The sequence below is a fragment of the Apodemus sylvaticus genome, chromosome 14 (assembly GCF_947179515.1).
Source record: "Apodemus sylvaticus chromosome 14, mApoSyl1.1, whole genome shotgun sequence".
Taxonomy (NCBI): Eukaryota; Metazoa; Chordata; class Mammalia; order Rodentia; family Muridae; genus Apodemus; species Apodemus sylvaticus.
Genome location: NC_067485.1, coordinates 62,770,383 through 62,788,049, shown reverse-complemented (window position 1 = coordinate 62,788,049; position 17,667 = coordinate 62,770,383). Strand labels below are relative to the sequence as shown.

The 17,667-nt window shown below is 44.7% G+C and overlaps 1 protein-coding gene across 3 annotated transcripts in view; it reads right to left on the bottom strand.

The window, feature by feature from the left end:
* Positions 1-1,699: 1,699 nt before the first annotated feature.
* Positions 1,700-17,667, bottom strand: part of Pip4k2a (phosphatidylinositol-5-phosphate 4-kinase type 2 alpha) — a 161,258-nt gene continuing 145,290 nt past the window's right edge. For all 3 annotated transcript variants that reach the window (XM_052156365.1, XM_052156366.1, XM_052156364.1), the window contains 4 exons: positions 12,914-13,027; positions 7,116-7,359; positions 5,384-5,487; positions 1,700-4,008 (listed from right to left, as the gene is read on the bottom strand). In XM_052156365.1, coding sequence (XP_052012325.1) covers positions 3,928-4,008; positions 5,384-5,487; positions 7,116-7,359; positions 12,914-13,027 — 543 coding nt within the window. In that variant the 3' untranslated portion in view covers positions 1,700-3,927. The remainder of the gene's footprint in view (positions 4,009-5,383; positions 5,488-7,115; positions 7,360-12,913; positions 13,028-17,667) is intronic.

Here is a 17,667-nt window from a genome sequence, read left to right as displayed (position 1 = left end):
AGCCCGTGTACATTCTTTGGTTTGTGGTTCGGTCTGAACCCTGAGAGCACCAAGGGCCCAGGTTATTGATTCTGTTGGTCTTCCTGTAGCATTCCCATCCCCTTCAGGACCCACAATCCTTCCTCTTATTCTTCCGTAAGAGCCCCCAAGCTCCAGTAACTGTTTGGTTGTGTCTGTATCCAGTCAGCTGCTGGGTGGAGCCTCTCAGAGGATGACTTGCTCCTGTCTGCATTGGAACCTGAAGAGGCCATCTTCTGTATCCAGACAGTAACCCCAGTGGAGTGATAGAGACACCAACCCACCCACAAAACTTTCAACCCCAAGTTTATCCTGTTTACAAGTAATGCAGGCCTGGGGAAGGGAGCAGAGGCTGAGGGAATGGCCAACCAAGAACTTGAGATCCATCCCATGGGCAAGCACCAATCACTAACCGTCAGTCACACTCTGTTGTACTTGCAAACATGAGAAAGTCTTGTGTTCTTAATGATAGCCATTCTGACTGGGGTGAGATGCGATTTCAATGAAGCTTTCATTTGGGTTTCTCAGATAAATCCCCACCCTCTACAGTTTCTATGTCCTTTTAGTGCCACCACAGACTGGGACCAAGTACTCAGCACCCAGGCCTCAGTGGGAAATCCAAGCTGTGAATAACAAGAGCAGATGACAGTATAGGAACTCAAAAGGCACGGCAGAGCGTCTGTCCTGTGGGAAAAGTATTTTATGACTCAAATAAAACAATCTCCGCATTATGTAACTAGGGCTGACTAAACGGTTATTTAAGAACATAAGCACTGGTTGGTGAGACGGACAAGTGTCTGTTGTAGAAGCTTGAGGGCCTGAATTTAAACCTCTAGTGCTTTAAAACGCCAGGCATGGCCACACCTTCAAACACACAAAACACAACTAAGCTCCTGGCCAACCCGCAGGAACCTGGAGCTTACGTTCTTAGACAAATGCATGTCAAGGGAAAAGTGGAAACCATAGCAATCCTGGGACTGACTTCTGGGAAAATTGGAACTAGAGGTTCAAAGGCCCAAGCCTCACCAGTCACACTCACAAGGACATCAAGGACAAAGAAAGAAAAAGTGTTCCCATGTAAATGGCAGACCAGTTTCAAACATGCTAAATGGTTAAAAACATGAATACATGAAGACTGTAGCAAGATACTTCCATAAAAGCCTAGTACTACTTATGGTGGGGCTACTGAGAACCTTTTTTGATTCTGTGTGCTGTGTGTGTGTGTGTGTGTGTGTGTGTGCATGTATAGACCTGAGGTTTGGTATCAGGAGTCTTCCTCAACAGCTCTCTGTTATCTATTGAGTCAGGGTCTCTAACTGAACCCAGAGCTTGCCAATACGGCTAGTTCAGCTTGTCAGAACCCCCTCCCCCACCTCTGGAGTGCTGGAATGTGGTGAGCCGCTATGCCCACCTGTCATTTATGTGGGCGCTGGAGATCTTAACTTAGAGCCTCGTGCACCAAGCGCTTTATTCGGTGAGCTCTCCCCAGTCCCGTGTTTGCTCTTTTATTTGTGTGCTGTGTAATACATCCATTTGTCATTTATGTGTCTTAGCCATCACTGTAGATTGAAGGTCGGGCCCTGGAGAGGTAAAAGCCACCATGTCCCTTTACCTTTCCACAGAGCGGCCGGGGACACCCCAGTCCTATCACAGTTTGTCTCCAGCACAGAGAAGCGAAAACTAAGAGAGTCATCAAAGTGCTTTATTCGTAAAGCCACGCTCGTGACTAGAGCTCGCGCGAGCGCGCACACTGTTAGCACTGTTCTAGCTCTTGTCCAAACAGCTTACTTGGATGGCAGGGATGGTTACAGACAAAAACCAAAGCATTTTTTGTAAACTTCTAAAAGCATACAGATTGGCCACAGAGGAAATGGTTACTCAGATCATGTATGTGTACCTTCATTTTTTTCTTTTTTCTTTTTTCTTTTTTTTTACTTTAGGGTCTTGGGTTTGTAAGTTTGGGAATCAAAGGTTAACAGGAGAGCTTCAGAACACTCGAACGGATCAGACACCACAATGAACAGTGCCCGGAAACCGAATCATACAGCTTTGATTATTTTAAATGCATCAAATACAGATCTGTACAACTATGTTACAGTGGAGTTAACATCTTCAGCTAATGAATCTATGGCAGGTCAGTACACGGGAGTCAGATGGTGCTGATGCTGGCTTCCAGATGCTGCGAAGGCAGCCCACACATGTTGGACACAGCTGTACCTGGAGAGGCCAAAAGGAAAGTGACTGGGAAGGCGCTTGGCGGGGGACTTGTTGACGTGTAATTATTGAAGGATGGATTTTTTTTTTCTTTTCTAAAACTGCCTTACAGAAACCATCTCACATTTGAGACAGAGGCTTTTAAAGGCACAGCTGCCACACAGCGTGTATGTTGGTAATGTACTCTGAGCAAATCTTGGACTCTAACTTGAGGCCTTTTAGGAAGGAGCGCAGGGAAGTTGGTAGATACATGATGGATACTGGAAGGTTTTGTTTTTTTTAAATTTCTGTTACACACAATCAGCACAGTTTAGGGCAATGAACTTACATAACCAGATTTTGGGTTTAATCTTTTTATAGAAAAAAAAAACCATCAGGTTGATAAATACACATCTTAAGGAACAAAATCCTTTTGCTTTTATGTGATAGACTGTCTACTAAGTACTTTGAACAAAACACTCACTCAAAAACACAACTGCAAGACAGATCTCAAAACACAACAAACATTATGTTCCCTACACTGTGAAATGGCTTTACATGTAAACTTCAAAAATCACGTGTTGTATATTAAATTTTTAGATTCAAAAATATCCCTGTTTCTCTAACCATGTAAACAGTAAAACTGAGGGTTTCAGTTAAAGGGATAATTCATAACAAAATTCCCTTCCTAAGCAATGGTTAAACATAAACCTCATACAGTTGGGTTGCCTTCAGCCACAGGGTTTTAACGCTCATCTTCCTGCAGAGGGAGGTTCTGTTGCATTTGCCCCAAACTATGCACCTTTCAGGGAGGTTCTACATCTGTTTTGCAGAGTGAATGTCTGCAGCTCAACATGAGGGTGTTAACAGTGACAGGCTCCAGGTTCGAAGAGAGACACGAGCGGTTTTCCTGGAGGTGAAATGGTAGACAGGCTCTTGGCATCAGACTCTTGGAAGATGAAGGGCTCAGCCTGGGACATCTGGGGATGGTGACACCATTAGGAGGGAACCCTGAACCAGTACACAGGGAGATGGCTAGCATCCCTTTATCTAGCTGTGGGCTTAGGTAACCACTATTCAGGAGTAGTCTTTCTGTGGGGTCAGGAGTGTATCATTTGACATAAAATTTTCTTTCTTTTAATCATCATCATCACCATTATCATCATCATCACCATCATCATCATCATCACCATCATCATCATCATCATCACCACCACCATCGTGATGAACAATCTCACATCTTTCAAGTCAGAAAGCAAACCCGATCTACAGTTTCTCTTGTGGGACTGCAGTGAGGTGCATTTCCGTTCCCCTCCCCCATGGGCTTGTCTCCTCATTTATTCGTGTGGCCACAGCTGGAATCAGAGGGGTCTGGCTGTTACACGCTCTGATTAGAGCTGATCAGTTTTAATTAATTAATTAATCAACTAATTAATTAATTAAAAAACGTGTGCGAGAGTGCGTGCGCACGCATTCACATGGGCGTGCGCGCATGTGTGCACACATACAGAGTCAGAAATAGCGATGCTGGGAAATATCAGGTAGCTGTTAAAGCGAGTAGCCCCCAACTTCAGTCATCTCGGCTTGAAGATGTAAACACGGGTTGCTTCCTGCGAGGTGAGTGCTTCGTGGAGTTGGAGTTTTCCTTTTTTTTTCTTACACTGAAGCTGCCACCAGCCTCCCCAAGCTCGTGCCCATCTGGGGCTGTGCAGGAGGTTACGTCAAGATGTGCCCAATAAAGTCCAAAAAGCGCTTTGAATACTGCTCTGGGTTCACGGTCGAGATCTCAGCTCCAGCCTAGGGGATCGTGGGGAGAAAACGATATTGACAGAATGCTCAGAATCACCCCCAATTACCGCTCAGTGTCTACAGCTATTTCCAAAAGCAGCTGAACATTGAGGTAGCCATTTATTTTGGGGAGCCAGTAGTTGGGGATTGAATCCAAGGCCTTGAATATGTCTGGCAAGCACCTCACTGACGAAAGCCACACCCCAACCCTAGAGCTAAGAACACAGCGAAGCAGCCTCTCTTCTTAAACCGCTACTCACAAGTGTCTCTGCCATTTGGACAAATAAATCTAAACTCCTAGGAATCTGTAAGTGAAAATGAGGCCGTCTCCTGGCCCTGCAGTTAGGAGCTCTTCCAGCACCCACGGGGCAGCTCACAACTGTCTATAAGTACAGCTCCACGGGATCTAAGACTCTCTTCTGGTGTCTGTGGGTACCATGCATGCACATGGTACACACAGATATACACGCAGGCAAAACACCCATACACATTAAACGGAAAGAAAGAAATCTTAAAACAACACACGCACATCCCAGTCCCAACTCGCCTCATTTGAGATATTACCTTTCTACTCAAACCCCTCCAATTTGCCCCATGTTTTTCTTGGAAGAAAACCTTGCCTCCCTGTGTAACTCTGGGTACCCTTAAACCCTCAATCCTCCTGCCTCAGCCATCAAGGTGCTAGGATTACAGGTATGTATTACTATGTCAAACTTCTGGAAGTTACTGGGGACCGTGAGCCTCCTTTTCTCCCACTGGAGAGAAAACGCACTGTGGAAGGAAAGAGGTGTCCACAGGGAAATATTTCACATTACACTGCATGCTCTCACACACATGGCCTTATGCAGGCCTGTGTAGAAAAAAAGTTTCTGTGTAAAAGCACACTGGAGTACTTTTCTAAGAAAGGGTGGAGGGGAACCACAATGGAGCGTTCCTCACAGGCTTTTTATGGGGGATTCGATGATATCCCTGGATCAGAGAAGATTTGGAGCAAGCCAGCTTAGGAGGGTAGGTAGAAGCAGCTTATCTTATACTCAAAATCTCTATAACAGGAAAAGAAACTATTGTGAGAAAAGAAATACAGCCCCTGTACATTTTGGAGCACCCGGCTTCAGGCTGCAGCATTTCATATGAAAACAGAACTATCATCAGTAAGTTCATCTTTGGAGTGTTTTCCAAACATGGAAGAACCCACAGTTGCACAGAGCTATGAGCTCCGGTGCTGCAGGGTTGTGCTGATGCCTCACTCCCGGGGACAAATAAATCACCAGAGAACTGAGAACAGCGAGCCAGAGAGGTGAAGAAGTGTCCAGCCACGACAGACGGCGCCAGGGCGCTGAGGGGCGAGGCTGGCGGGGCGCGGGGTGCAGCAGTCGGTACTTACGCCGTGTTTAACAGTTTTCGCAGCGTGGGCGGCTTTCTTTTTTGCATCGTAATGAGTAAGAATGTCTATAATTGCCATGAAGTACACCTCCTTCCTAGGTGCACCTGGAAAGGGAGGAAAGCAGAGACTGTGGGACGTGTGACAACACTGAGAAAATAAACAAACTTCTAGGAGGGAGATGGAGCGAAGGATGCAGAAACCACTTCCGGTTGGCTCCCTGGATCCAAGCGGAAGCCTCAAGAAGCCAGAGCCATTCAAGGAGGCTGTGATCTGAGGGCTTTAATTTCGTTTCCTAATCTGCATTTCGTTCAGGATAGTAAGTCGTTTTATAAAAAAAAAAAAAAAAAAAGCTATTTCCGGAATTTTCTGTAAAACAAGTAGAATCAATTCTGCTTATCAATTAATCCCTTTCTACCGTCAGACACTGCATTTTCTCCTTGGCTAGAATATCGGAACTGAATAAAGGATTTTAGGTCTCCATTCCATTATCTACTTTCTACATAGTTTCAAGATACACGGTTTTCAATTATCAATAGTAAGAAATGTACATTCGGGGCTGGCGAGATGGCTCAGCAGTTAAGAGCGTTGACTGCTTTTCCGAAGGTCCTGAGTTCAAATCCCAACAACCACATGGTAGCTCACAACCATCCGTAATGAGATCTGATGCCCTCTTCTGGTGTCTAAAGACAGCTACAGGATACTTACATCTAATAATAAATAAATCTTGTTTTAAAAAAAATGTACATTCAATTATACCTAGTTTTCTTATGTTTAAGGAGTGATTTTGGTGGGTAAAATTAAAAATAAAGAAAAATACAACCCAAACCTGTTGGCTGATGTGTGGGAGGAGGGGCAAAATTGGCTCTTTTATTATTTAAGTAAGAATGAATGCTTTTTTTTGTTTGTTTGTTTTACCATGTCAGTAAAATATTTTTTGCCACAGACATGTAGCTAAGGTAGAAACCAACCGAACACCAGGATCCTGAGGACTGATGTGAGGTTGACCCTGTGGAGGAGGGTCAGAGATCTCCTCACGGGGACAGAAGAGGCAGTGACTCTCATTGTGTGTGCTGGGCCTGGCCTCTGCACCTCTGTGATCTATCAGCTCCACAAGGTCACCTGAGGGCACAGTGGACTGCACACCGACGCCTCACCCAGAACAGATCTGTGACACAGCGCATGTATTTAAAAGAGGCAAGCTGCTTTGTCCAGCAGCATCTGTACGGGGGCTCGAACCCCAGACCCCACCCACGTTAGACAAGTGTTCTACGGGTGAGCTATAGCCACAGAGCGTCTTTCATTTTCAGACAGGCTCTTGGTAAATTGCTCAGGCAGGCTTTGTACCACTGAGCTTGGCATGAAAAAAAATGTTCAATGTAACGTGTTTGGGGTATTTAACCTTTTGACACGGTGGCATAATATTGTGATCTACAAATGAGTTAGGATACTTCATTCAACGCTATCCTGATGTGCACACCTGTCAGAATACACTGGACATACATGTTATAATGTATTATCTACTAATGTGTATATGTACTGTATTAAACATGCTTTCTAGTTTTCTTCCCCCCTCTAACATCTGGAATGACTGTTTCCTTTAAACACACAACTGTCTGATATCAACGCTTGACTCGGCAGGGACCCTTGGAACTAGGGCCGGAATTACTGATAGATCTCGGTGCAAAGATCAAACCACTCCGTATGCAGAAAGAGTCAATAGCACTAAGCTTACTTTCATGGCATTTAATTGCATAAACATCAATGTTTGGATCAAACTCGCCAGGAGCCAAGGGCGGAGAGCTGTTGAGTGTATTTCCGGGACTGTCCGGGGGTGTCCCGATCGGGTGCGTGCCATCGCTCTCTCCCTCCTCTTCCCCGTCGTTCTCCTCACACTCCACCTCCTCCTGCTCTGCTCGGTCCACGTCGTGAATCCCCACCAGCAGGCTGTAGTCCATGAGCCTTAGCTGTGCAAGGAACTGGAGAGGGGTGGGAGGGACAGGTCAGTTACACTTTATGCTAAGAATCAAAGAATTTAGGATCAGAAGCGCACACACTGGGGAAGGCACGGAGGGCTAACGGGGACCCCCGGCCTCCTTTATGTGGTTATCATTCTTAGTTTCCTCACTTCTGGCTGGTTCAGGGCCAGGATTATCCCCCCCCCCCCCAACAAATGCTCTGAGACTGGCATTCACTATGCAGCCACTGAGGTTTCCCTAAGAGTATAAGCTGCCACCAGAGAAGGGTCCTGGGAGTGTGTGTGTGTGGTTTTATCCCCAAAACAGGTGAATGGGGGAAACCAGGGAGTCACCGGTAGCCTGCGGCAAAGGAGGATGCCTCCTGGAAAGCATTTGGAACTCCAGTACACTCCTAGCACATAATTATCACACTGTCCGCCACCAATGACAAAAGCCCTTAGATCGCTATGGGCCAGCGAGTGAGAGCTGTCAGTGCTCTGGTAAGTAACACATCCCCTCTGCACCCATTCTGAGCAGCCCGCTGACTGTACCCACTTCTGACTGCTGGTGAAGCTAAGGTAACTCCGTTTCCCATGAGACCCCAGGGGTACTACCCCCTTTCCCTTTCCCGTTGTGGCTACAGTGTGCAGAGAGGCAAGACCCACCTGAGGGCATGTCCCCTCCCACCCGCCAAGTTCTTTGACTTTGCATGTTGCTCTCTTCTCTCGTTTATTTTCTTAACTAATCGGCTCTACACAGATACATGGCTCGAGATGCTCTGATTGATCCACGGAGACGTGGATGGCTTAACTGAGAGTGTACTGAGCAGCTCGCTGACTGGCTGGCTGGCTGGCTCTGCACAATCCCATCTGCAAAAGGTGAATGGCCACAACTCCTTGAGAACTTGCTACCACCCTGGTGCTGTAATGGAGAGCACTGGGTAACTCAGAGGAAGGGTGCTTCTACACACAACAACAGGATGGGTGTGAGTTTAGAGGAAAAGTGTGTGGGAGGGGCTCCTGACTGTCTCCTCTAGTTTTTTTTTTAAGATTTTTAAAAGATTTTATTATATATATATAATATATATTATATATATTTACATTTTATATTACATATATATATATACATATATATATATATATATATATATATGTATGTATGTATATATGTGAGTACACTGTAGCTGTCTTCAGACACCAGAAGAGGGCATTGGATCCCATTACAGATGGTTGTGAGCCACCACGTGGTTGCTGGGAATGGAACTCAGGACCTTCGGAAGAGCAGTCAGTGCTCTTAACCACTGAGCCATCTCTCCAGCTCCATCCCTGTTTAACTTTAATGAAAATCACTTTGGTGTCAGAGTGAAAGGAACTGGGCTCATTCCAAACCTTAGAGGGAAGGAGAGTCCCACAGTGCGAGCCCATAGGCAGAAGGGGAAAACAAGCCGGGGACTGGGGCTCAGCTGTGGGGCTAGAGCACAGTTAACACAGACCAGGCTGGTCTCAAACTCATAGCTACTTACCTGCCTCTGCCTCTTGAGTGTAGGGATTAAAGGCATGTACAACCATACCTAGGTGATCTCATATATTTATCTTAAAAATACGTAGTATCTCCAAATGTGTGGTTTCAGAACTCTGTAGACCCTCTGCCTGCCTTTGTACACGTCTCACACTGCCAGGCCTCTGGTTCATTTCTTTTATCCTTTCTCAAGATCCAATCTATCTGATTCCTTTAGATTAAGTCCCTCATTATTCTAAATTGATGTAGTTTAATTTTCTTTCTTTTTTTAAATGGGTACTAAGCTCACAGCACTGTACATGTCAAAGCACACAGTCCATCTCAAAGCCACACCTTTAGCCCGTGTTGCCTCCAGAGCCAGAATCTTGCTCGTGATTTGTAAGAGTACTAGAACCAACTCTTCTACCAGGCCATGTGGTCAAGGAACAGGTTATAAACCCCTGTCAACAGGCTGAAATGAACCTCCTTACCTCTTCAAACCCCACTTCCCAACTCTATGAGACATGAATTAATGCTCCAATCCGACTGTTCATCATTTGGCCACAGTGTTAAAAACTGCGACCCTCGAAGGAGTCTCAAAAAAAAATATTAAAATGAAAACTGTAATCATCCTCCTTGAGAGTCTTTGAGGAACACAAAATCCTGGCTGCCTTCAGACTGTCAGTTCACATTCCGTGTCAGAGTGTTTGGGAGTATGAACTCTGAGTAGTTAACTCATGGTCTGATTCAGTCGCTGTCTGTCTGTATCCCTGGACTCAACTTTCCCATTGGGCAAAGGCGGATAGTAACAGTACTGGAACAAAAGAAGTTGTTTTATGACTAAGAAAAGGCAGTAGTTTTATGGGAAGGGTGACACGCTCCACCGATGCTGGCTACCCTGCCTCCTGCATCCGGAAGCCTTGATTCACCGCCATGGCTGTGGGTCCACAGCACATGAAGCTGAGAGGCTCAGTGGAGACACTCTGGGGACCACACAGATTAGAACTGCATGGCTTATGTGCCCTCCGTGCCCTGTGACTTTCCTTACTGTTAGAATCTGAGTAGACAGGAAGCAAGTAGAAAATGGAAGAAAGTTTTGTTCTAAAACTCCTTTTTTCTTTTTTGCAGAAAAGAGTTTACATAAGTATACTGAACGTATAGACGAATGCTATCTGGAATACAGGTGTCTGACTGGCATATAGACAAAAATTTCTATTGCAAGGAGAAAAAAAAACCAATTAGAACAGATTTTCAAATAATAATTATTTCTTGTTTCAAAGAAAAACATAGACCATTTACTGAGTTATAATAAACTTAGATATTCTTTTCTTCATTTTTTATTCCTGTTTTGAGACAGGTTTTACTGCATAGACTTAGCTGACCTAGAATTCACCATGTAGACCAGACTGCGCTTGAACTTATAGCAATCCCCCTGCCCCTGTGTTTTGGGTGCTGCAGTTAAAAGAGTGCACTACCATCTGTCTTAAATTCAAAAAGAGTTTACGAAAAGAAAATAACACACATGTACACAGGCACACACACACATGAACATGCATGCACACATGCATGCACACAAGCACACATGAGCATATAAGCACACATGAGCACATAAGCATGAACACAAGCACACATGAGCACATAAGCACACATGAGCACACATACATATGGCCACATAAGCATGCACACATGCACACATGAGCACACATGCATGCACACATGCACACATGCACACATGGACACATCCTTGAAGTTTTAGCAGTCAGGCTGGTCATCAAAATCAGAAAGCAAGAGACTCGTGAATAAAGAAAACTGGATTAAATGCTTGTCTCATTTTCAAGATCAGATGTCAGGTTGCTTCACCATAATTATCTGCTTAAAAATTTAATGACGCTCCTGCACGGTTTCAAAGGCAAAGACACTGTTACCGGCCACTGAGGAAAACTCTAAGTGAACGGACAGTATGCTCTGCCTCCGCCTCCACACAGCAGCAGTGTGTGTGAGAGAACCCTTCCAGGCAGTGGTGGTGCACACCTTTAATCCCAGCACTTGGGAGGCAGAGGCAGGTGGATTTCTGAGATCGAGGCCAGCCTGCTGTATAGAGTGAGTTCCAGGACAGCCAGGGCTACACAGAGAAACTTTGTCTTGAATAAACCAAACAAAAACAAAAACAAAACAAAAACAAAAACAACAAAAAAGAAAGAGCCCAATGCGGGACTATTTAATTTGTCCGTCAGTTACTAGAGGACACGGGCACTGAGCATCCTCACGGAAGCCAACTCTACCTCTGAGCTCTGAGGGCTCCATTCTTCCCGGATGCTTACTACTCAGTGATGACGGTCAACAGAAAGAAAACAAAAAACAACCAAGATTTTTTTGGGGGGGGGGGCAGGTCACAAATCACCCTGAGCTATTTACCATAATTGCTAAAACAATATTATTCTCAAGATCAAAAATTTCTTGATTAGTAAGTGAAAATCCAAAAGAGAGTGTTTCCTCTATGCTACAATTCTGAGTTACCAGGCAGATCAAGTTGATTCTCAAGTAAAAAGGAAAATACTTAACTAACATGCGTTTTTATAATGAGCACCGGCAGTCAAGCAAAATGAACTGTTTATTGATAAAAGATGAGAGAAAAATGTTTTCTCTCATGAGAAAAACACCTTAAACAAACAAAAACCCCAAACTACTCACTACTCACTTGTATGCTTTGTAAATAAGTAATCTACACACACACACACACACACACACACACACACACACACACACTAAGGAGGCTAAAATAATAGAAAATAATTAAAGACCTAAAGATAGGGCTGGAGAGACGGCTCAGTGGTTAAGAGCACTGGCTGCTCTTCTAGGGGACTTGGGTTCAATTCCTGGCACCCAAGTGGCAGTTCACACCTGTGTGTAACTCCAGAGGATCTGACACCCTCACACAGACATACATGAAATAAAAAAAAAAATTAAAAAGCCGTAACGATAATTCAGCCTAAGCCTGGTGGGCCGGTACCATGTAATGAAAAGAGCCGTGAGCCGGCCAAGGCGCAGACACCGCCACTGTTCTGCCTCCAGGAGGACAAGCCGTGGTGGTGGAAGCGTCCTCCGGCTCCAGCCACGCTCACTGTTTCGGTTTGATGACATGAGAAAGAAAATTTTTCCACAAAGCCTTTCTCCAAGAGGCAGAACTTATTACACAGGAAAGAGTATTTCAAAGGAGCAAAAAAAAAGGGGGGGGGGGTTGCATAAAAGTAACAGGCAAAGAAGCCAGGTGAGTAATTGCCTAAATTAAAATCCTCATTGTACTGTCTTGTAACTTAGCAATAACTTCCCCCTGAGTTTACTTCAGAAAGACTGAAGTAAGAAAGCCCAACAGGAAAACTAAACAAATTTATATGAAGAGGGTTTTATTTTGTTTCCCCCTTTCTTTCCTTTTTTTTTTTTTAATTGTTAAAGAAAACAGTACTAAAAAACAAACCTCTTACAAAATAGGCTATACATTCACTAGAGTGCTGGGACCTGTTGGCCACCCTCACCCAGGGCCATGAACCCCAACTGCTCCTAGGCTGACCCCTTGACACGGCAAGGCTGGCTCTCACGGATACCACGGCTGTACTATCAGTGAACCACGGCGAGGCTGTGTGCACCTACGCAGGGGCGGGAGTCAGAGAGAAGGCCTCTCTGTCCTGTCACTGTCACCGGGTTTCTGTTTCACATGCTCTGGTGCTGAAGCAAACCCAACACTCCTGCCTTTCCACGCTGGCTGCAGTGGGCGGGCCCTCTTCAGTTGCAAAGGCATGGCATCCGAGAATGAAGACATGCTACAGAAGACAGCATGGGTTGCTGGTTCTTGTCATCCTGACTGGGGCACACTGTGCTTTAAAACCAGATCCTGTAACATGAGGTCGCCCTGTTTATAATATGTGGGCCGTGGGCAATGGAGGATATATGCATTCTAATCTTCATTATAGACTTGAAAAGATGGCTTAAAAACCGCTAAAAGCTCAAGGCGTTGAGGTGAACAGTGATACAGTGAGTGCGTGGTGGGACTCGACAGATCCTCCCGGATGGTTTTTCTTACCTCGACATCCTTTTTCAGTTTTTCCAGGAATATCTTTTTGTTGTTGTCATCGATATAGATCTTCTGTCCTTCATTGATGAAGTCATTATCCTTTAAAGTGGGCAGCTCTTTAGCCTAAACGAGAAGAAGAAGAAGGAGCCTGGATGAAGCCTAAAAAGCCACGTGCTCTCTCCAACCTGGACACTGATGTTGGTTCTGTGCACCTAGGCGGGGCAATGAAGCGTAAGGTGGCTTAATACCACCCACAAGGGTAAGCCATCGAGCCAGGACCACGGGAAGCATTCCCAGTAGGAATTGGGGTAAGGCATGCTCCCCATCTGTGACACATGACAGTTTTCAGAGGAATGAAACAGACGGAGTTCTTTGGTTCACTTTCTTACAAGAAACTTTCCCAGTATTGAACATGTATCCCTGGAATACTTTATGAGGAACGCTCTACTGTGTAATCCAATACGACCTATCCTCTGCCCCTCTTGGTTCTAAACAGAACTTTGGTTACACAGAACATCTTGTCTCACAAAGTCCCATCCATCAGCTGTGTGCTGAGTCGGGGAAGAGCATCCCACCAAAGTTTGGCAGTTGTTCCTCAAAGCCTTGTTGCCATTGGGTAACTCCAAACAAATAATATTGTAACACATAGTGGATTCAGATGAGAAATTTTACCCAAGTAACCACGAGAATGAGCAGCCGAGTAACTGCCCTCCGGTTCGCCAATGCAAGAGGGTTTGAGAAACTCAAAGTGCAGGTGACAGCAGAGGGAAAGGTGTTAGCCTGTGCTGCGGCACACAAAACACAGGCTTTGGTGTTAAGATAGTGTGGATCGTCCTTCATGCAATCTGCACTCTGAGAAAGTCCCAACGTTAGACCGCCTCCTTTACCCCAATTCCTTTCTGCTAACCATAGCTTATTTCTTTCATCTGCAAGAAATCCAATGTAATACACTACCCTCCTTGGCCTTATGCTGATCCCCCAATAGTCCTTTTTTCTGCTAAGGAAAAAAAAATCCACGGAAACTACATATCCCCCTTCTTGGCTCCTCACACTGTTTCCAGCTTAAAAAAATACACTGGATGTATCGACTGAGTTTCCCTTCAAATGTCTGAAGGGTATGCATTTCTGTTTCATTCTATAAAGAGTGTATGTGTATGCACACATACATCGATGATATACATTCATATATTTACATGTGTCATGCATTTCCAAATTATTAGCTTTGCTATTTTGCTTCACTTTGAGAACATTTTGATCATTTTGTGACTGAAATTGCTGCCAGTGTAATTTTCTTTATAAAGAAGGTTTGGCAAGTGTCAGAGATTCAAAGGTTCTGTTCCATAGGCAGTTCACCGAATTGCTGACACACACAGAGATGCTACCACGAGCAGTAAACTCCCTACGTAAAGGAGCTGCTCATCTTATTTGGGAAGCGGGATCGCATGCACATGGGAGACATCCTCGCGATACCTTAGTGCGAGATGAGTTTTTATATGTTTATGCTGAGTCAAGGTCTGCTTTTTAGCAGGGGAGTATTAGTAAAGATATTTTAATATGCGTAAGCAGAGGGTTCTGAGAAAGAGAGGCACTCAGAAGTAGAACACACCCAAGAGCATGGGAGTGGGTCTCTCAAAACAGTTTCAGAAAGCAAGATACACATTAAAAATGATGTAGTATTAAAAATAGAAACCATGAACAACTTCCTTCAGAAGATGGCACATTGATAATAGTAATATCACATGTATTGGACTTAGAATTGCAAACTGTGGGGGGGTAGGGTGGGGGGCCTTTGGAGGTGCTCCTGACCCCAGGGATTACGGAAGCACACCACCATGCCTTGCGTTTCCACAGGTGCGAGGGGTTTGAACTCGGCTTCTCAAGTGTGTGTGGCACTTTAACCACTGAGGCACCATCCTAGCTCCCCAAACCAAGTTTTGAAGTGAATGAAGCACGAGTCCTAAAGTTTTAGCAAGCTACACTCCGAGAGCAGCAAGAAGAGATACCCTGTTCTGATAGAAAAGGTTAGGGCCCCCAAGAAGCAGGCAGGCCTCCCCACGAAGCCAGGAATGGGAGTCCTGGGAGACAGCTGAATGCTTTTGTGTCCTTTTGTTTTGGGGTTGCAGGGTCTGGGATTATATCTCCACTTGGATTATATAACTCATTTCTATATGTAAGAAATTACTGAGGAGGGGTGTGTGTGTGTGTGTGTGTGTAAGAATTCAAGCAATTTGATGACTGAGATAATATACCACACATTAAGCAGTAAAGTACACACTGGGGTTGTGTTTGTGACACCAGACACCTTAATGAAGATGAATGCCATTTCAAGCTCACCCCAGCAGAATTCCTTCATGTGACAGGCCAAAGTCTAAACCTACATCTCATAAAACTCTGGATACCCTGTGCTGTGTTACTAAGGTTGCTCATGAATTTCACAGGCACCAGGGATGTATTTAGGTTGGATCAAGTTCAAAAAAGGGCAACCAGATTGGCTAAACAACTTAAGGGCTCATCGAAAGGATCAAGAGGCAGAGGCAGGTCCTTAGGAGGGCAGCTGTGGGCTCTCGCCTAATATGGTGGGCCAATGCTCCTCTCCCGGATGCTTTCCCTAGAATAGTGCTTAGGACACACCCAAATCCAGAGCTAGTCAGTGTAGGCAAGGCAAGGCAAGAGGATAAAGCATCTCTATTGCTGTGATATGTGCAAACTCATAAGCACACCTGAAGCCTTAAGCAGAGGGAACACCTCCCTACCATCTAGCTCTCCTGTCTCTGCATCCCGCATCTGGACAGACAGTGAGCGATCAGTCCTCTCACTCATCTGCTGGTTGATGTCTGACCCTAGGCTGACTTTGCACCTCCACCGCCATCCAGGAGATACAGATTAAAATGCGTGGTTTAAGAGATAACTGGACCCAGGCTGGCTGCTACCGTTCATCTCGGCTCGTCCAATTAATTATCAGCTGTGCATCTTTGAGCTTGCGACTCTTTCAGTGATTTGGCTTCTCATCTCTAAGTAGGATTACTAAGTAGCGGGCGGTTGTGAGGATTCCACAAGTCATACGTGTCATGACAGAGCAGTGTTTGCCATGTGTAGCTAAGTTACCTCGAGATGCTTGACATGTTTTCAAGTACGGCTTCTTTGGGCAAAGCTGTCACTGAGAAATCTTGAGCAAAGCTATCTTTTTTTCTAAAAGGTGTCATATTAAGAGTTACCTAGCTGACTGTGACTTGGGCCAGCTGCTTGGTTCAGCCCCAAACTACTTCTTCGGCCAAGTAAAGGGAAAATAATCATAGCTGTGCAGTAGGGTTAGTGTGTGGACTGAAGGACAACACACATGCTTGCCCATAAGGACCCGGTCAGTTTGTTTTCTCTCCACCCCCTCCTCCGTCCTCCCTGAGGTTTTAAAGGCATAGGCTCTTTTACCTTAGGCTATCAGTAACAGAGACCATGCGTTTAAGACTTCCCCAGTTCTCAGTTTCATTAGTCACATGTTACACACAGGTTTATGACGTAGCCCTCTATGAGGCTGGACCTGTTAGTGTGTGCAAGTGCTACTGTGCAGAGCATATGGTGGCACAGGGTACACATTGACAGATGCAGTTGTGGTGACACTGGCTGGCCTCTTACTCCCTGCCTCAATGGCTTGACATCTATAAGCTGCTTGGTCAACCTCAACTCTGTCTCCTGTGTCTACAAAACCTGAGATCTTCAGCAGAGCTTACCCTAGTCGAAATCCCTCACTAATATACCCTGTGTTAAAACCTGAAAACTCAAGACTAGAATATGGCCATATACTAAAAATTTGGCTCTAACTTCTTGGAGTAAATTATTTAAACTTGTGTAATATATGTTAAGTCTATGGAATAAAATGTAATGCTTTTTATACATACAGCCAAGGACAGGAATTTGCTATATTTTCTTTTTCCCTGTTGCTTTTCTACAGTTTGGGTTTTCATGGTGAGTGGATGGTTTAATGATTTCTATTTTGCTGACCTAAAGCAAAAGTCCATGCTTAATAGCTAGGAAATATAACTGAGGTGAAAGGGAGCTATACATTGATTCTTAGGAGGTAGTGAATTTGCTGGGATACTAAAATTGCTATGAGCTACGAAACCTCAAGGGCTTTGGGCTTCTTCAGTTAAAGCACGGTACTAAACCCTCTCAGCAGGCCGGTATTTTCCTACAGTGAGGAAGGAACAGACATGAGAACAGACTGTTCAACACTATTGATCAAGGTTGGGATGACACAGATGATAGACAAATGAAGGGGGACAGGGACTTGGACCACATCCAGCTCAGGGTCAAGTTTCTAATTAATCCTTATTCTCTATGTCTCAAGAACGGAGATAAATGATCCTTTCTGGGGAGATTTAGTCAGAGGTTTGAGACTTTAAAATGTTCAGTGGAAGTGACCACAGCATGTGTGGACAGCTCAGCAGATAAAGGTGGGTGTGAGACTGTCACACCTGGACACACCTCGGATAAAGGGTTGAGGACATTTCTCGTGCTTTCCTCAGGAACTGGGTAGACTCAAGGTAAAAAGCAAGGTCTCAAAAATTTGTTTTATATTACTTACCTCTTTTATACTTAAAAATACCAAATTACTATGTCTTTTTACAGAATCTCTGAATATAAAACCAAAAAATATAACAAAAAGTGCTTTTTACCAAAGTGATTTAATGGAAGCTGTTTTTTTCAAGTAAGGGTTATCTCTAACGCACATGCGTGTGTGTGTGTGTGTGTGTGTGTGTGTGTAACTA